Here is a 20,962-nt window from a genome sequence, read left to right as displayed (position 1 = left end):
TTCTTTTTATCTTTATATACGGCTATCCTTTTTAAAGGATCAGTTAGATGAACCAATAGGGTTATGAAGTAGTAGAGGATTGGTAAGAGCATTGGGACTATCTCGAAGATATATGTGACAATGGAAGAGAAACATGAAAACCATGAGAGAAGCTTCAAAATTATCACTATTCCCATGCCAATATCTTATGGGTGGGGAGTGGTCCCTATGAAAAGAGAAATTATGTAATGATGGTCACCTATATAATCTAATAAAACATGTAAATGAACAACTTCAAGTATAATATTGTTGATTTATGACTTTCATATAGATCTACAAAGAACATTAGAACATATCATCATATTATAAGAAAGTCAAAAAAGAGAATAAAATTCGTTTAAAGACATAACTTTCCACAATCCATAAAATTTAAAATAGCTGCTTCTAAATTAGATTGTGTAGTAGATTTTACATAATATTTCAGACCACACTCCAGAATCCAATCTCTGATATAACTTTCCACAATCCATAAAATTTAAAATAGCTGCTTCTAAATTAGATTGTGTAGTAGATTTTACATAATATTTCAGACCACACTCCATTATCTAATATCCATCGGAGAATTAAATTCCTATTTTCCTAAACATTAAACAAAATTTCCCCTCTAAACACCTGTCATATCATCCCCCAAAAATGTATGCCAATAAAAAACGTTCCACTTGTCTAAGTTTCTTCATTTGATGCATATGGATGTGAATTATCCTTACCCATAAGAGATGGTTTGCGAGATACGATTATCAGTAAAAATGTCTCAACAGCGGTACACTGAGTACATTGAATTTCAAAGAAATGGATCGCAGAGCATGTCGTTTGATGGTTCAAAGTTCAAAGCCTTATCGGCACAGATAAGCCGTTGCAGCGATGGGATATCACAGAGAAATAAATGGCCATAATACTACGTTTCAGAAATTAGACTAAGCTTGAGATGATGCTTTCTTGTGGTAGAATGGATGACAACAAACATTCTACTCAATTCAATCATGCAATGCCATCTATTCCTAATGTGTAAAGAGGGTTGCTTGAAGGAGGCGTATAGTGTGCTACTTAATATGCACTTCCCTCCCTCGGACTCCTTTACCTATACTCAGAGGGTAAGCTAATCCACTGTTTCATCGCTGAGATGGGTTTTACATTTGCTAGAAATCCATTTTTCCAAAATAATCTTATAAACATGTATGCCAAGTGTGGAAATTTGATGGATGCTCGAAAACTTTTCGATCGTATGACTGAACGAGACATCTTCTCATGGAATATGATAATTGCAGCATATAGAAAACATGGGTTTCCTGAAGAGGCATTGCAATTGTTTCACCAAATTAAACCAAGTGGCGTTGAAGCCGATCAGTTCACCTTTGTCAGCATTCTGCCAGCATGTGCGAAAATGGGTGCTCATGAACAGGGTATAATCATCCATCAAAGAATAATTGAAAGGGGATTGCTGTCTAATGTTGTAGTTGCAAGTGCCCTGATAGACATGTACGCAAAATGTGGAAGCATACAGAAAGCATGCGAACTGTTTGACAAATTACCTAAACGAGATGCAGTCTCATGGAATTCAATGATTGCGGGCTATGTACAAAACGGTGTTCTTGACCAGGCTGTAAGGCTTTTCAAAGAAATGCCTCAACCAAATGTAGTTTCATGGAATGCAATCATTGCTGGATACGCACAAAATGGTGCTTTTGACGAAGCTATGAGGCTTTTTGAAGAAATGCCTCAACCAAACGTGGTTTCATGGAATGCAATCATTGCCGGATATGCGCAAAACGGGTTTGTTGAAAACGCTTTGGAGATCTTTAAGCAAATGCAATTGGCAAGGGTAAAGCCAGACTCAGCAACCTTTGCCGGTGTCCTCCCAGCATGCGCCAAAACTGGAGCTTTGGAACAGGGTATGGAGTTCCATCAAAGAATAATCAAAAGTGGATTTCTGTCAGATGTTGCGGTTGTAAATTCCATAATAGACATGTATGCTAAATGTGGAAGCATAAATAAAGCCCACGATTTGTTTGATAAAGTGCATCATCCGAATGTGGTCTCATGGACAGCAATGATTGCAGGATATGCAATGCATGGCTATGGCAAAGATGCCCTGAAAGTCTTTGAAGCAATGAAGGACTCTCAAATCCAACCCAACCATGTAAGCTTTATTTGTGTTTTATTTGCATGCAGTCATACAGGTCTTGTGGATGAGGGTTGTAAATACTTCAATTGCATGACTGAATCTCACTATATTATACCTACAATGGATCATTATGTATGCATGGCTGACCTTCTTGGCCGCGTTGGCTATCTTGAGGAAGCCCTCAACTTTATCATCAAAATGCCATTGAAACCTGATGTGGATGTGTGGATGTCTTTGCTTGGGGTATGTAGATCACATGAGAATATAGAGTTAGGAGAATTTGCAGCAGAACAGCTTTTTGAATTGGATCCTAAACATACTTCATCTTATGTTCTCCTTTCAGACATTTATGCAAAAGAAGGGAAGTGGGCTGGCCTTCAAAAGATAAGAAAATTGTCAAAAGACAGGGGTATTAAAAAGATCCCTGGATGCAGTTGGATCGAAGTTCATAAAATGGTACATGTTTTTTGTGTTGGAGACAGATCACACCCACAAACAGAGGATATCTATAAAATGTTGGAAATACTGACCTGGGAGATGAAGGCAGCAGGATATCTTCCTGATTCAAGACATGTATCAAATGATGTGGAGGAGGAAGAGAGGGAATTATACATGTTGCACCATAGCGAGAAATTGGCAATCGCTTTCGGGTTGTTAAACACCTCTCCAGGAATAGTCATTAGAGTTGTTAAGAACCTTAGAGTGTGTATTGACTGCCACAATGCAACAAAGTTTATCTCCAAGCTTGTTGCAAGGGAAATTGTGGTAAGAGATGCAAACCGATTCCATCATTTCAAACATGGACAATGTTCTTGTGGAGATTACTGGTGATGCTAATTTAAGCAAGCTATAAACACAAATTGCACTATATCAAACTGCAGGGTGTTGGACATGCTCTGGTAAGAACGTTGGTTTTATTTTCAGTTTGTAAAAGATGTTTTTAAGTTTTTGGAGAGCTAGACCATTCTGTTTACTTTATGACATCATATGTATAGAATGCGTCGTTGCCTATATATACTAGTGGATTATTTGTTCAGTAGGAGTCATGACATTGAATTGTCCTTCAGGAACCCTTACAGCTCTCGAATAAATTCTAGAGTGGGCAGAAGAATGGGAATTAAAGACATTAGGTTTTCATAGTTTATGGTGATATAATTGGAATTTCTGGATTTGACTGTATATTCTTTTTTTATCAATATTTTGAATCATATTCTATGATTCATCATCTGGATTTGATTTTTCTCTTCTCTAGCTCACAATCCTCATGATGAATCATGGAATGTGAGTGAAAACATTAATAGAAAAAAGATACACAGTCAAATTAAGAATGAGAATTCTCAAAAAGATCAGAAATGCTTGAAGAAAATGGGTATCATCTCAGCTGGCATGAAATGTGTGAGAGAGACTGATAATCAATCCAATTCTTGTAGACCATGCCTATTGCATCTGTTCATGGTTCTTTTTAACAATCTTTGTATTTTATATGTTGTTCTTTTCCAGATAGATTTGATTATTTTTTGTCTTTTGATCCAACTTTTCAGCAAGCTACCTCGCTCATCTTCAATGAAACAAAGTCTGGTGAGGAAACTCAGTGTCGTACACATGGTTTTTGTGTTATTTATGGTGAGAGATTTATAATACCACCTCACAGGTCCATTGCTTTTCAAAAATTTTAATGTTTTTTTAACTTAGCCAATAGGCTATTTTAATTTTTTTTTTTACTTAGCCAATAGGCTTTAAGTGGGGGATTTTGAGCTCGAAAAGTCCATTTTTATTCTGGAAATGTGTCAGCCTCCTTGTTTGGTTGCTTCTTTCCAGTGGCTAAGCAGCTGAAACATAGGAGACTGACTAGCACCCTAGACGTCTTGCCACGTTTGGGGGTAGTGTGGTTTTTGGCAGAGGAAATCGGATTCAGGATGTTATGCTGTTGCTCCGTTATCCACCGCCATGATGAGAAGGCACCAACGGAACAGATAAATAGAGAAGTCCAGGCCAAGAGTGGCAAAAAGCAATCTTCTCACAAAGTGATAAGGGCAAACTACCAGATATACAAAGGTTCTTCAGACTACATCACTCTAGTTATGTTTGCTTCAAACCCTAGCATGTAGATTTGTGGATTGTTGGGTTCCTTTGCGTTTCATTTTGTGGTGTTCTTGCAAGTAGAGTTTTATTTGTTGAATCAATGAACAATTCAATTCAAACTCTGGTTCGCTTCCTCTATTTTATCATTTCCTTTGTACTTCAATTTTTGCTGAATTTGGAGATTACACTTTGAAACTGGCATTCTGTCAAAACTGTAACATACTTCCTCTCCCTCCCCATGCAACTATACTCTGTAATCACTTTATTTCATGAAATTATATCCTTTTGTGTAATGTCCCCATCTTTTTGACAGGCATTTTGTTGTCAAACTCTAGCCTATTTTATTCCCTGGGTTAGAGTTATGAAATAATTAAAGGGAATATGTGAGTGTGGGCCGATAAAAAACTCTTATGACAAAATTATTATTAAGGCTAACTTAATCATTAAAGAGGGGGACCTAATAAATTATATTGTTATTGTGCCTAGGTGGCTTTTCATGGGGTCTAATAATCATTTAATGTTATCTTCATAAGCTTGTCCCCAACGTGAATCTGGAACCTTCAAAACAATTTGATGGCTTTTTGGATGAAAAGGATTTATAAGGTGAATTGATGCTGAGGAAAGGATTATTCAGCTTGTTCATTTTTATTTAATTCTTCCATCGAGCTTAATAGTGCTCTCCAGGACGAGACCCCTGGTTTGTGTGTTGGGACGAAATCCCCAGCATATGTTCGATTCAATCTTTAGTGTTGCACAGAGGAATCAATATTTTCAGCGGCTCATCATCCTAGTGAAATCGCAGTCTAAGCCTCTCAATAATATCACTTCATGGAAATAAAGGGGTGGCTTTTTGTGTGATGCATGGCTGACATTTGTAGGGCCTGAAGAAGATATTCCAGAGCCAAGGAATCCTACAGTGATCAGTTTCAGGTGCCAGGCAGACTGACAATCGGAGTCGCAGCTGTGAGAAACCAGTCCTGAGTAAAGGTGATTAGCAGTAATGACAGACTCTCGATTTGATTAGCAATCGGGTTGATCTGGGTATGAAATAAATCCCTTAGTCCATGCATGCGCTCAGCAGTATGGTTAATTTGTATCGAATATGAGATGAATGAGTTCAATAAATGCTATTGAATTTAGTTTGTGCCTGTCCCAAGTCATTTGATTTTTGAATAAACATAGAGTGCATGTTCAATTGAATAAATAAATTTGATAAAAGGAAACCGAGCTTGATAGGAAAATAGAGTTAGAATATTTCAGTGGTATCAGAGTCACCTTTCCTGCCAGCCTGTGTGGGAAAATCATTTGCATGTCAGTTTCCTGGTGTAACTGTTGGTTGCATGTCAAAATAAAGAAATTCTATGCACAGATATAACACCAGAAGTTGGTCATGGCATCAGGAGGAATCTGAAATTAGACGAGCTGAAGGTGAAATGGGTGAGAGAAGAGGTGGATCGCCACCTAGAAATTTAAACAATCAAATGGATCAATTTCTGACAGCCTTTGCTCAGCAGCAGCAGTAGATGATGCAACAATTCCAAAATTGAATGATCACTGCGATGGGTCAGTTGAGGATGGATCGTTCTAGGTCCAGAAGATCGAGTAGTGTACCCAGCCGGGCCAATAGTAGACATGAAAACCTGGACAGAGCAGGGTCTAATGCTGTTAGAACAGCAACTACACATTCAGATAGACCCCTATGTCCTACCTTCTTACCTAGATAGAATGAAGAAGAGATAATCCCGGAGCAACCAGAGGCAGAAACCCATATAAAAGATGATGTGATGGCTGCATATGCTGATTACATGACACTTCCGGAACAGGTTAGAGCGTTAATGAACTTGAATCAGTTCTTGGATCAATGGAAGGAAAAGGCTAGATATCGCATGAATAGGCAAGATGGAAGACCTAGAGGACAGGGTAGGCTTGGTGCTCGACCAGCTGAATATAAGGATGCACTAAATAAAATCCCTTTACCCACTTTTGATGGCAGTGGACAGGTAAGTGCCAGATCATGAGTACACAAACTTGACACCTTCCTGTCACTCAAACCAATGGAAGAGGATAAGGCCATTCAATTTGCCACAATGCATTTAGAAGGAGTAGCATATGACTGGTGGCATCATGGGCTAGTCTCTCAGGATCATGCACTAATTCATTTTTATGAAGAATTCGTTAACAAATTGATTGCCCGGTTTGACAGAAAGGATGTGGAAGTCTATTATAGAGAACTGGCACAACTTAAGCAGATTGGTCATGTTGAGGTATACATCAGTGAATTTCAGAAAATTGCAGTTATGGTTCCTGATATGTCAAAAAGGCATGTTACAATGCTATTTGTTGAGGGCCTAAGTGACAAATTGCGTGGGTTGGTGAAAGGTCACAAGCCTAGCACATTACTGTTGATGTGTATTTTGTACACGACCAAACACAGAATAAAATACCTAAAGGTACCTTATCCTCTCTTGAGCAAAGTTTCCCGATTGTTGAAGATCTCGCCGAAGGATCAGTCGAGGCAACTCCAAGGTTCTTGTATGTAGGTTCTCTACTCGTGGATAAGCTCTTTGTGGTATGATGTGATTTTGCTGGAATCACAAGGGGACTTACACTTGATGACTAAACGTCTGACTTGCTTTGAACATTGCTGGAACACAGGATTTCACTAGTCTAGATTTTTTGAAAAAAAGGAAAAAAGGATGAGGGCAAGGAAAGGATCTAATTCTGACACTAAGAATGTAGGAGCAATGAATGGTCTTTGATGAAATTCTAACTAAGTCTTGTTTTGACATCCCAGGACCATCTCCACAAGGTTAGTGCGATTTTCGGAGGAAAACTTTATGATGTTCAGATCATCGCTACAAGCATAGACACCATCAGCCTGATGCATACCAGTGAAGAAGCGACAATTGAAGTTAAGCTTAAGCTAAATGATTCCAGTTGACTACACAAGGCAAGTCTGCAATCAACAAACTGCTAGTAGTATGGATATACGAATTTCACCATCAATCAAACACATTTCTTCCACTCATCTAATAACATGAAATCAAATATGAGAAGTATAGAGACCATGCAAATTGTTGAATCGACCCATAAATTTCACCATTTCTTCAATGAAGTTTTACAAGTCTTTTACAACAACATCTTGGCAACAATCTTTGCCTTCTCTGACTATTCACTACTAGCTATTCTAACCTCTATGAACTAACTATTAGCCTTTACAAATGAGGAGCTAGGGCTTATATAGCGCCCAAAATACAATTCAATGGCTTAGATCAACTTGAGATCAATGGCCGAGATTTTACAATGAAAACCCTAATTAGGGTTTGTTATAACAAACTTAATTCTGACCAATGAAATAATTGCATTATTTGGACACATGTCTTCTCTGGAATATTCGACCAATGGATAGCCAGGGTAGGTACATCGAAGTTTGTGCCATCTTTGAGGAGTCAGGTACATTGAATCTGGACATGCTGAAGTGGACCAACCCGACTGGAGGAGTGATGACTGGGATGCCACCTTGTCTTTCCTTCAAATGTTGGACTGGAAGAGGTCGTCCTTGATGAGATTGGGCTGGAGAAGGTCATTCTTGTTGATGCTGGGCTAGAGAAGGTCGTCCTTGTTGATGCTGGGCTGGAGAAGGTCGTCCTTGTCCTGGCCTGGTCTTCTTTCATCTGCCAAAACAAACCAAAAGATGATTAAGGACACATGATAAATTCATTTCAACATAGCATTTTCAACTTAAATCATCAACAAAAAAGATATTAAAATGAAGTTAGTTCAAGACTCTTTCCAGGGACAGGCCCTATAAGAATTTCGCCCTGGACCCTCTGGAAGGGTCAGGAGCGAATTTTGCATTCCTGGCTCATTTAGACCTCCTTTCAACGTTACCTCACAATTAGCTCCTCGCCTGGCCCCAACAAGGTGAAAAATAGCAGTTTCAAAGGATTTCGCCCTGGACCCTTTGGAAGGGTCAGGAGCGAATTTTGCATTTTTGGACAAATTCCATCATGTCTCTACTCCAAAATGCCTTCTAAGGCAAGCATACACTATCCTTTTCTTCACCAAAGGCTAGGAATCCACAAGTTGACCTTCCCCATGGGCAAACTAGGTGATTTTGGGAATTTCGCTTTGGACCCTTTGGAAGGGTCAGGAGCAAAATTCACCTTTTAGGTCACAACTCTTCATTTCCTTCACTTTAATTCATCTTGCAGGGCAAAGTAACATCATTTCAACCTCAACTGCACCTTAGGACTCCAAGTCTTGACTTGACACAAGGAGGAAATGGGTGGATGAAGAATTTCGCTCTGTACCCTTTGGAAGGTTCAGGGGCGAATTTCTTTGCTTGTAGCTCATTTTTCATCATTTCAACTTCAATCCACCTCACAAGGCAAGGAAACGCTTTTCTTCTCTCATCCAACCCAAGTTTATCTTGATTTTGCAAGGCAAAATAGGTGATTGAAGGATTTTCGCTCTGGACCCTTTGGAAGGTTCAAGAGCGAAATCCTTGGTTTGGGCCAATTTCCATCATTTTTCAAAACCAACTAACTTAAAAAAGGCAAGAACATGTCTCCTTGCACCCATCCAAGCCATGAAAATCTAACGCTTGACTAGACTTGCAAGGAAAATAGGTGGCTGTAAGATTTTCGCTCTGGACCCTTTGGAAGGGTCAGGAGCGAAATTCTCATTTTGGCTCAAATCCTTCAAACTTGATAATTATTGACCACTCAAGGACATGCCTAAGGACTTCTTTAATCATGATCCACACTAGATTTGGCATGAAACTAAGGGAAAAGATAGGTTTTGCACAATTTTGCCCTGGACCCTTTGGAAGGGTCAGGAGCGATTTTCCTTTTCTAGCCCAAAATCATCATTTTTTCAATCCCAATCTCCTTTGCAAGGTGAAATTTCATCTCTTTTCGCCTTAGGAACAAGGTTTCATGTCCAAGAAAGGTGAAAAGGTAGGTTTATAAGGAATTTCGCTCTAGACCCCTTGGAAGGGTCAGGAGCGAAATTGCCTTTCCTGGCCAGAATCCTTCAACTTCCAAACACTCTCAAAGGCAAGATCATGTCCATTTCCCCTTTCAACATGCTTTGGACATCACAATTTGGTCAAATAGGGAAGGAAATGAGGTCTAGGAGGATTTTTGCTCTGGACCCTTTGGAAGGGTCAGGAGCGAAAATCATGATTTGGGCTTGATTCTTCCTTTTTCCAACTCAAAATCACCTCAAGAGGTAACTAAACATCATCCTTCACCCAAGGGATAAGGTCTTAAGCCAAAACAAGGTCAAAAGAATAGGCTTGCAAGGAATTTCGCTCTGGACCCTTTGGAAGGGTCAGGAGCGAAATTCACCTTCTTGGCTAGAATCCTTCATTTTTTCAAAGCTTTCAAACATTTCCAATGTCCAAACATGTCTACTCTTCCCTTCAAAATGCCTTGCGAATCAAAATTTGGTCAAATAAGGTCAAATAAGGCCAGAAATGAGTCTTAGGTTGATTTTCGCTCTGAACCCTTTGGAAGGGTCGAGCGAAAATCTTGATTTAGGCTTTAATTGCTCATTTTTCAAACTTCAATCTTCTCCTGGAGGCAAATATAGATTGCTTTCCACTTGAGGAACCAGGTTTTAAGCCCATTCAAGGTAGCAAATGAGGATTATAGTGAATTTCGCTCTGGACCCTTGGAAGGGTCAGGAGCGAAATTCCTAATCTTGGCCAAAATCCTTTACATTTCTATGTTCCATCACCTCAAAAGGCAGAGACATGTTATTTCCTTCCCAAATTTGCCCATGGAACAAGGTTGGTATCCAAAACATGGGAGCAAATGAGGCTTTATGAAGAATTTCGCTCTGGACCCTTTGGAAGGGTCAGGAGCGAAATTCCTATTTTTGGACAAGATCCTCACTTTTCAAAACACTTCTCAAGGCAAGAACATATCAAAACTCACACACAATGCCTAATAAACCAACGTCCATCCAAAACAAGGAAGGAAAATGAGAGTTATAAGGATTTTCGCTCTGGACCCTTTGGAAGGGTCAGGAGCGAAATTCACCTTAGGCCATGATCCTGACTTCATTTTTTCGCATTTCTTCATTCAAACAAGTGCTTTTGCCTTCATTCAAGCCTAGGAATGCATTAGTTCTAGGTTTTGGTCAAAGTAGAATGTCTTATGGAGAATTTCGCTCTGGACCCTTTGGAAGGGTCAGGAGCGAAATTCGCTTTGGACCCTTTGGAAGGGTCAGGAGCGAAATTTGACGTTTTGAACTCTCCGTCAGGATCATTTTATGGAATATAACATTTAAATATAAGTGACATTTCCTTATACTTTAAGTTATATTCCATATATACTTCTAGGATGTTTGAGAGTGGTTTCGGACCTCCAGGAGTTATATTGCAAAATCTAGTTTTTGGAGGATTCATCAGTTTTCCAGACTTAGTCAAATTTCAGGATCAGGACATTCTAGGCTTAGCCAAATTTCAGGGCATTTGAAGATCAGGATGACATTCCAGACTTCATCACTCACCAACTTGACCTAGCTTGGACCTTCAAGAATGATACTCACTCACCAAGCAAGACACAATTAGCAACAAGAGCAAAACCAGGCCCTAAGGAAGACTTTCAAAGAAACCCTAATTCCGGGGCCCTGTGGACTCACCTCGCTCAAGCAAAGCCGACCATCCTATTGATCCCCTGGCGACACTCAAAATGCTGGCGACACTCAAAATGCAAAGGCAAAACCCTAAACGATCTAGAAAACAAACCCTAGAAAGCAAAAAGCAGGGGTTCCCATTTGCAATGGGGCGATGTGTGAATACGTCACAACAATTACACGATGCCATTGGTCTAGCATTGGATTTAGAGACCACACCTTCCTTCCAACTGCAAAAGTTCTTTAGTGGTTCTTAGTCAAAGCAAAAGAATTTCAAACCACAAAAGAACTTACCACCAAAATTAGATCAGGAGTCTAGGAATGAACTTCGCAAGAAGAAGTTATGTTTTAACTGCAAAGAACCATGGGAGCCTAGCCATCGTTGCCTTTGTAAAGGCAAGGTGCATCTGATTGAGGTGATTTTTGAGGATGAAGAATAGGATCATAGCACTGATGAGGGTTCTAATTAGGGAGATCAGCCACAGATAGAATTGGAGGACTCGACAGCTAAGGAAACTCCATGCATTGTCACTCTATTGGGAGTTCCACGTAGCAGACCTTTCAGGCTGAAGGGTGTTCTTAAGGGATAGAGGATGGTATGTTTTGAAAGATCCCTAAATGGATTCTTTGCTGCCTGTTGTGACCATTTCACACATCGCCCCATTAAAATGGGGACCCCCCCTTTTTGCTCGTTTTGCCTGTCTTTCTCTCTGTTTTTTTTAGGGTTTTGGGTTAGTGAGTCAGTCATCTGGACTAGGGTTAAGCCTTAGGGTTTCCGTTTTAGTGTTTTCAAGCCAGAGTCCAGTCCAGTTTTGAAGAGAATTGTTGAGCTTCCTCCCGTAAGATGCAATTTTGAAATGAGGTGAATTTGTCAGGCGGTCAAGTGAGTTTGTCTAGGTTCAGTCGGAATTTTGAAAGCAAGTCCAAAATTTTGCCTAAGTGTTAATGATGGAATTATGGAATTTTGTCTGATTGAATTTTTTGACCAAATTTTGGAAATTTTAATAATTGATCCTAGGCATTGGAAATAGTTTAATTTTGCCTTGTGAGGTGACTAAAGTCCTAAAACCTTGATATTTTGGCCTATGGAAGCAAAATCGCTCCTGTCCCTCTGTTAGGGACCAGGGCGAAAATCATATTTTTATGCATCTTGGTTATTAATTTATTTCATTTGTCTTGTGCAGGGTCGCCAGGAGATGCAATTGAACGCGAATTGAAAAGTTTAGGAGATTTTTGAGACTCAAAATGGCAAATTTTTGGAGTTTGAGGCCAAATCGCTCCTGTCCCTCAGTCAGGGACCAGGGCGAAATGTCTTGTTTAGACCATTTTGACCTCATTTTGATCGAACTAAAGCATCAAGGACGTGATGGAAGGTGGAATAAACATGATGGAGCACCTGGACTTAGTCGTTTGCAACAAAAGGTTGAATATTTGCCCTCAGGGACAAAAATCGCTCTTGTCCCTCACTGAAGGACCGGAGCTTGAAATTCAAAATTGCCTTGTCCTTGATAGATTTTAACGATTTCACGATTTGAGAAGAACAAGGGAGGTACATTTTACTCGTTGAATATAATTTGATTGCACCTCGAAGGAGAAAATTGACCCTAGAAGCAAAATCGCTCCTGTCCTTCAGTCAAGGACCAGGGCAAATTTTAAAGGTAGCTCCTGTCCCTCTCTCAGGGACCAGAGCGATGTGCTTGAAAGACAGGTTTTTGGCGAAGTGAAATGAAGTTTTTAGTTTGAGGCAAGTAAAAGGAGGCGTAACGAATCCATTGAAGATAATTTGAAGATTGCAAGACACCAAACAAAGCTTATCTTGTCCTAGGCGCTCCTGTCCCTCTCCCAGGGACCAGAGCGATTTCCTCCTAAGACAAATTTCCTACCAAGTTGAAACGAGGTTCATGTCAAAAATGAATAAAGGTGAACATAACGAATCCATTGAAGATAGTTTTAAAAGTTGGCAAAGCACGAATGAGCTTATAAATGGAGGTTCGCTCCTGTCCTTCAGTCAAGGACCAGAGCGATTTCAATGAAGACCATCATTTTCTTCCTAGATCACATCAAAGCGAAGTTACACAAGATTGAATATGTCCTTGGAGAGATGATGGACAAGGAACCAAATGTCGAAAAGTGACTAACTTGAGCAAAGAGGCAAGTTCGCTCCTGTCCTTCAGGCAAGGACCAGGGCGAAAATCACTCAAACATCAAATTTGCCTTGTAACAGACAAGTAAAGTATGCGTGGAATGAATGAATAAAGTTGTTACTTGCCTTGTGATATAAATTGGTGATTAAAGAGACGAAGACCAAGGAGTAAATGCAAAGTTCGCTCCTGTCCCTCACCAAGGGACTAGGGCGATAATGATCTTAAGAGGCATTCATCTACAAAATTGAATAGATCAAGCTCAAGATTCCCATTCAAGATGCCAGTTTCAATGTAGAGGAAGTGGTTTTGAACGTAAAAGGCGAGAAATTCAATAGCAAAATGCTAAATCGCTCCTGTCCCTCTCCCAGGGACCAAAGCAATATGGTTTGTCTCCTTTACATCTCTCACGTGTTTGGCGCCAATAAATTTTTGAATTGCATTAATGAAACTTGAAATTTTTAATTAAAATTGGCATTTAATGGGCGCGCACAAGGTATTTAATAATTAATTTTGCCTTTAAAAAATCGAAACTATTAAATACGAAGGCATTAAATTAATTAATTATTAATTTAAATAAAAAAAAGGGGAAGAGCGCTTGGGTTATATTTTCATATTTTTTACAAAGTCGGCCTCCATTTTTTATTTAAAATTTGTTTTTATTTGCCTATTTTCAAAAGTCGGCCTATGGGGGATTGAAGAGGTAAACGCCTATAAAGGAGAGGTATGTTATCACATTTCAAATCATCATTTTATCATCCTTTCACATGCGATTTTGGAAGACAAGGAGAAGTGCGAAATTTCCATTCAAGGGGAGTGCGAACTTGTTTTGAAGAGGAGCAAATTCTCTATCATCGCGTTGGAGACCCCCAAAGGTGGTGAAATTAACTAAGGAGGCGCCTCTGCTAGAGGAGGATCACGTTGAAGACTCCAAACTTCATTTTTGCCTAGGCGAATTTCCTTATTTTTGCATCTTTTTAGAGTTAGCTCTCAAAGTAAGGTATGGCGAAGTCTTCTTTTGTCTAAATTTTGAATGTTGATTGTCATAGTCTCAATCTCAATTTTGAATTTTGAAATTTTGAATTTCCAGTAGCTCAATCGTATTTAGGAAATGATAACTCAAAGACTTATCATGAAGTTTCCTAAATTCAATCTTTAATCTAATCTATAGTTATACATTGCAAAATCTATTACTTATTATGAAATGTTGTGTAGGTGTTACGATGGCAACCCCGAAGGCAGGAGCATCCACCAGTCGTCCAGCTCTCATGAAGGAAGATCAAAAGAACAAAGAACTGGAGACCAAGATCGTGTCTAAGTGGAGCAACATTGGAGATACCAACTTGGGAAACTTCAGTACGAAGAAGTTCCGAGAGGTCCCTTATATTGGCAAGCCATCACCTGTCGCCAGGAGGATAATTGAAAGTGGCATCATTAAGGCGGCCGGCTTCCCTCGAGCAGTCCAGTGCCATGAGTTAATGATCGAATGTGTTCGCCATTATGATCCACAGTCAAGATCGATCGTGTCCAAGGAGGGAAACACTTTGGCTTACCTTTCAGAGGAAGCTATAAGTGAGGCTTTCCATCTTCCAGAGCACAGAGACATGATCTACAAAAGCATAGAAGGAGCCAGGTCCATGTACGAGGATGATCCAGACGCTTGCCTAAGCATCATCAACAAGAACTGGTTACTCAAGAGTCGTCCTCGCCTGAGCAAGATTCCAAATACACCACATAGAATCGATTTCCAGGAGGAGTACAGAGATTTGATAACATTGCTCAACCGAGTTACAAGAGCTCCTCAAGCCTTCTATTTTGAGAAATGGATGTTCTACTTCATCCAAGTGATAGTTCAGGGAAAAGGAACAATTCATTGGGCTAGAATGATTAGCCATTGCTTGGACGTACAGTTAAGGAGACTGAAGGCTACCAAGTCTTTCCACATGAGTTCATACGTCATATATGCCTTGATCAGGAGCTTTGAGTACGCAGGACTACCTCACAGAGGAGTGATTGGAAGAGGACCCGGCGAGGTCAGAGTTTGTGATTCCTATGTTCACTTGCATCATCCACCAGGAAGTAACTACAAGTTAGTCAATGATACCTTCACGATGAACATCACCAGGACGTTGCAAGGCGGGATTCACAACAGGCTATCACAGGATGCACAAGAGCTAGTAAAGAGGTACGGTGCTTGGTTTATCCAGTTTCCGAAATTTACTTATATTAGAGTTCATGGATGTCCTTCACCTCCATACATGTTGCCGAGATATCCGACAGACAGAATTGTGTTACTTGAGGTAATTAGACAGTTGGCAGCTTATGCGAAGGCATTCAGACACAGACATGGAAATGGAGTCCCTGTGCCTATCATATTAGGCAATTCAGTTGAGGTATGTCCTAATGCTCTAGCCATGGATGATGCAGAGGAGTTAGCTTTATATTCATTTTTATTCTTTGCCTTAAGAGAGAGCTTTGATCCTTATGGGTATATAGAGGAGATAGTCGGTAGAAAGTACAGGCATGAGTTTCAGATAGAAGACTTTGTGATGAATCTCTTAGATGATCTTGAAGTGAAAAGAAAGATGCATTCTAGATTACCTTTGGATTTCATCAGGAAATGCAAGATTTACAGAGTGGCCGACCAAGCTCAGGACAGTGGTAGACATCTCCAATCATCTTATGATCGAGAAAGCAAATCAGTGAGGCTAGATTGGAATGAACCCGAGGTTGTGGACCTAGATGCTTTGATGGCTCCAGTTTTGTCTTGTACTCGCAGATGGGTTGATGTGCAGCATCAGAAGTTGAGAGAGCAAGGCATATCTATGACTTTTACCTTGGAGGAAAGGCCAGCTGAAGGTGGAGCTAGTGTAAGTGAGGGATATCCTAGTGTAAGTGAGGGTAATCCTAATCCCAGAAATACAAGCGAAGGCAACCTTCGAAGTGTAAGTGAAGGCAATCTCCATCCGAGAGGCTCGAAGAGGAAAGAAAGACCTGAGAAAAGAGAATCTTCCAAGAAGAAGCAAGAGGCCAACCGAGACCGTTCATCCGGCACATCTTCTCGACAAGAGAAGAGGACATTTGAGATAGAGGAGTCTATGGAATCAATGGTACAAAACGATAAAGAAGGACAGACACCTCGAAGGTCACCAAGTAGATCTCTCCAAGATAATGAGCTATATGAAGATAAGGAAGATAATGAAGTAACATCTCCTCCCAGAGAAGAAGAAATATTGCCTAAGGAGATACAGGTTAAAGAAACAAGATCTGCCATCCTAGATTGGTTAAAGGAAAGACTAACAAGGGTGATTGTGATCGAAGACGAAGACAATGTGATTGATTTAGAGAGCCTTGTTGGAAATTCCCAGGAAGTCCCAGAGAAGAGGAAGGCTACTAAGATGTCCAAGATGATCAGAGATGAGACCGGATCCAGGAAATTGCAAATAGCTACACCGACAGTGGACAAGTATGAAGGTGAGATCCTCGCAGAAGAATATGATGTAGAGACATTTGAGCTTGGTCCACTTACGGCCGAGCAAACACTAGATGAGGCCACCGATTCATTTGAAGCATTGAAAGACAAGCTTAGGGAAGAAATGGAGAAAAATAGAAAGCTTGAGAGAGAGGTCGGTGCATGGAGAACCTACTTCAGCCATCTCAATCAGCCTTTGGGACGTCAGGATCCAGTAGTATCTCCTATGCAGGCACTTCCCCTTCAATCAATTGGTGAGGCAGAGAGAGTCAGGAGTTTGGTCCAGCTTATGAGCTCTTGGATTGACAAATCTCATACAGTTGCTATGGAATTTGCAACGAGGATGATGCAGACCATTCACCGAGCTATCCAGGTTCTTGAGATCATTCACAACTTGATGATAACGGTAGCTGCCTTTGCTCATACTAAAGATGTTATCATTCCTGTCCTGCAAGTAATCAGACAAACATCAAGGAAGGTCCTAGTATAGGAAAAGATAATGGATGGAGGACCTCATAGTTTACTTCAGTGGTCAACCTTACTCCAGATGAAGGAAGTTCTCTTCAAGGACATCAGTACTAGATGCAATCATGTTGAGGAGGTTATCCACCCGATCCAGGACAGAGTGTTTGAAGTACTACGTACTATTCTTGGCAGGAGGATCGAAGTTGAGACAGATGTGGATTTGCAGGAATTGGAAGAAAGGGTCAAGGTCATCTTTTGCAAGGATGCGAATGTTATCACAGATGAGCAACGGGACTAGATGTTTGCTACCATGCTCCTGATTGAAAAGACTAAAGAACTTGAACCTGAATGGGACGCTGCTCTTCTCAAGGCTTTTGATCAGGTCATCCACTTGGAAGAAAGAGTGAGGAATCTTCCCGAGATTCCAATTGCTGAGATCGAAGGAATCGTATCTAGATTCATTGCATATGCTAAAAAGGAGCATTGGAAAGGGAATAAGATTCTAGAAGAAAGGTTGTTATAGATGACATGGCACCTTAATTGTCATTGGTCTATGTCTCCTAGATTTTTGTGCCAAATTTAATATTTGGCTATGCATTTAATATTGTTCAGTAAAAGGGGGGATATTTAAAATAAACCCTAATTAGGGTTTAGGTGTCATCATCTTGGCCATTGATCTTCTTTTTGATCTGGACCGTTCATTGTAATTGAGGATGCCATAGATACCTTCATTTCTTTCATTTTGTAACTAGAAAACTAGAGATTAAGGAGAAATTAGAGAATTAGAGAGACATTAGAAATTAGCAATTTGATAGAAGCAAGTTACTTTGTAGCAAGATTGAGCTGTGAAGAAGGAATTTCAAACAATTGTTGTACATGATGGCTTTGAGATCAATAAAATATTGAAGTTATGGTGTTTTATTGCAATTCTTGTGGCTATTTTCATGGTTGTTCACTTTCTTGAATCATTCTCAATCAAAGTAGTGTTTTAATTTGAAGGACGAAGTGTTGGACTTGATCGTCGGTGAAATTCACTTTCCAAACCACTAGCTTCTTGCTGATTGTAGGAACGCCTTGCGTGGTCAACTGGAGAAACTTGAATCGCTTAAACCTTCAATTGTCATTGTATCTTGGATATGTACCTTTATGGTAGTGTCTATGATCCTTGATGAATTGAAAAATCATTTGTTACCTTAGAAGATCGCATCAATTTCAATTGAGTTGTTATTTTATGGCAATATTGAAGTTGGTAGAATCTTGCCAAGTCTCGTCCACATTGAGTCATTCTTAGGATTAGACTAGATCTCTTGCAAGCCCTACCCTTTTGATCTTTTTTAAGAACTTGTTTTGTTTAGGAAATTCTACTTCAGAAACGTAAGGCCCCTTGATGACACAACAATCACAACGACCACTGGTGCTTATCCACACGTAGAGACCCTACTTAAAAGAACATTGGAGTCACCCTAACTGATCCTTCTTGCGATATCTTCAGTAGTTAGAGACTTTATTCAAGAGAGGATAAGGTACCCTTGGGTATTTTATTCTGTGTATGATTGTGTACAAAATACATGTCAACACTGCCCTGGATAAGTTTTAATTAATAAACTATCTTTCAGAGCCTTTTGGTGTTCTTAGAGACTAGACAGAAGATGCAGAAAGTGTTGTTTATTTTTTGGTGGTGGGGATTGCAACCATTAACCAATAATAACATAGAATTCAACTCAAAATAAGATATCAGCTTCTGATTTTATTTATGACAGCAGATAACATTCAACTAGGAGTGAAGATACATTCACCAAAACAATTAAAACTTACCGCATATCCAGTGCTGGGGTTTGTTGTTGATTTGCTATCCAGAAATGGATATAGGCATGAGTTGAAGGTACAAGGGCAGTCCAGATGTACCAATACACTTATACTACCTCCAAATGAATTACCAATAACAAATTGGGCCAAAAACCCGATTACCAACTGGAAATCCAAATTCTGCTAAGCAAAATTATACAATTTTAGCCTTAAATCCTCACTGTTTTGCTCACCCTGATCTCAATTCAAGCCTGATGACCGTGATTTCTTCTACACGGTCCTTGCTGATCCTAACAATGAAGTTAAGAACAAGAAATGGAGTTAAAACCCTCCATTTTATTTATTATCACTCCACATCCATCTGTAATGGTACGACCCCCTTGGGAAACAGTACAGCTGCCAAAAGAAATAAGTAATGCATTGAAATTGAATGTATTCTTGCTCAGATATGATGTAATGACCTTGATGCTAATGATTACTGAGTTTTCTTGTTGAAATGACCCTCAATATGCCTGAAACAAGCTTCTGATGTGTTCCACGTGCCTCCTGTAGAAGGGATTCCATCGTCCTGAAGACCAAATATGAGGTTTCCATCTCAAACTTGCTTGCTGTTGTAAATTGCAGACCTGCAACTTCCAAGTTCTTCACAAAATAATATATCATGAATCAAGAATACCTCTAAGGATGAATACATGCATTCCTTACATTCCACGTGGGATGTACCTGTTGCAAATGGTGGCCCTAAGGCTGCAAGGATCACACCCAAGCTGAAGAATCAATCTGCCATTCTGAAACCCTTACTCTGCAGCCTGAATGCACAATGAAGAATGGCGTACTCAATCTCTGTCAACTATGCACTTTGCCTGAAGAATCCAATGCCAATAACTGTTGAGGGCTATGTCCCAGCCAGTCCAAATCTTGGGGTTTGCGTCCTAGATGAAGAATCACTCACTGAGAGCAAATTCACAAAATAAGTTTGATTGTGTAAAAAGTTAATGAACAATTAGGTCTTCATCTCCTTATATCTCCTTTCCTTTCCAAGCCAAACCCTAAAAGGGAGTAAAGTTGGCGCATTATGAAAAGAGTGTTATTTTCTAATTATGGCGTCAACTATAGGAAAATAACAGTAAATTGCAAATAAATAGCGCTAGGCATCCAAAAAGACTCTGGAAGGTGAGAATCATGTAGCAAAGTTCAAGACCTTTCCAACAAGCTATAACACATAGGCATATCAACCCAAATGTAGCCAAAAACCCCTTATTACTCCGAAATGACTAAATACATAGCCTTATTTTAATTTATTTAATCACTAACTTAGGAAATACTTAAATATATTAAAATATCTCCAGATATCCAATAACAACCCAAAATAACCAAACAATCATGAATATAACTTTATCACTTATATGTGACCGATGCCGAAAAAGCTGAGCTAATTGGCAGTCCCATCCCTAAAATCTAGGGATGCTCCTAGAAACTAGGAAACGCACCCAATCTTCCAAAAATTGAAACCATAGTATGGTCTCGTGGAACCTCAAATATGGAAACTACCACAACCTCCTAAAAGGTAGGGAATCTCCCTAAAAAATAGGAACCTCTCTTCAAACACTTGTAACTGCTCAAAAGGATCCTGCTCTGCTCGTTGGTCCTGTTGTGACCATTTCACACATCGCCCCATTGCAAATGGGGACCCCTGCTTTTTGCTTTCTAGGGTTTGTTTTTAGGTCTTTTAGGGTTTTGTCTGTTAGCCTTTGCGTTTTGAGTGTCGCCAAGGGGATCACCTGGATAGCAGGTCTTGCTGGAGTAATATCCTGATCCTGAAACTTGGCTAAGTTTGGAATGTCTTGATCTTGAAATTTGACTAAGTCTGGAAACTGAAAAACCTCCAAAAACTAGATTTTGCAATATGACTCCTGAAGGTCTGAAACCACTCTCAAACATCCTGAAAGTATATATGGAATATAACTTAAAGTATATCACTTATACTTAAATGTTATATTCCATAAAAATTATCCTGATGGAGAGTTCAAAAAGTCAAATTTCGCTCCTGACCCTTCCTGAAGGTCCAAAGCGAATTTCGCTCCTGACCCTCTCTGAAGGTCCAGAGCGAATCTCGCTCTTGACCCTTCCAGAGGGTCCAGGGCGAAAATCAATCTAGGACTCATTCCTTGCCTTATTTGACCAAAT

General features: G+C 39.8%; 1 protein-coding gene across 15 annotated transcripts in view; it reads left to right on the top strand.

Annotated features, from left to right (window-relative positions):
- Positions 1 to 729: 729 nt before the first annotated feature.
- The window catches only part of LOC131080072 (pentatricopeptide repeat-containing protein At1g19720), a 36,298-nt gene continuing 16,065 nt past the window's right edge, over positions 730 to 20,962 (top strand). For 5 of the 15 annotated variants that reach the window (XR_009114123.2, XR_009358302.1, XR_009358300.1 and 2 more), the window contains exon 1: positions 730 to 3,060. Coding sequence is in view for 4 of the 15 variants with exons in the window: in XM_058018164.1 (XP_057874147.1) it covers positions 1,160 to 2,176; positions 2,505 to 2,549 (1,062 nt within the window). In the remaining 11 variants the exon portion in view is untranslated. Of the gene's footprint in view, positions 3,061 to 3,702; positions 3,826 to 3,941; positions 4,240 to 20,962 lie in introns of those variants that run through there. The other 10 variants (XR_009114128.2, XM_058018163.1, XM_058018162.1 and 7 more) reach the window with 8 other exon arrangements.

Source organism: Cryptomeria japonica, chromosome 6 (assembly GCF_030272615.1).
Source record: "Cryptomeria japonica chromosome 6, Sugi_1.0, whole genome shotgun sequence".
NCBI classification, from domain to species: domain Eukaryota; kingdom Viridiplantae; phylum Streptophyta; class Pinopsida; order Cupressales; family Cupressaceae; genus Cryptomeria; species Cryptomeria japonica.
Note: the sequence above shows the minus strand (reverse complement) of the source record. Positions and strands in the feature narration are given on the sequence as shown.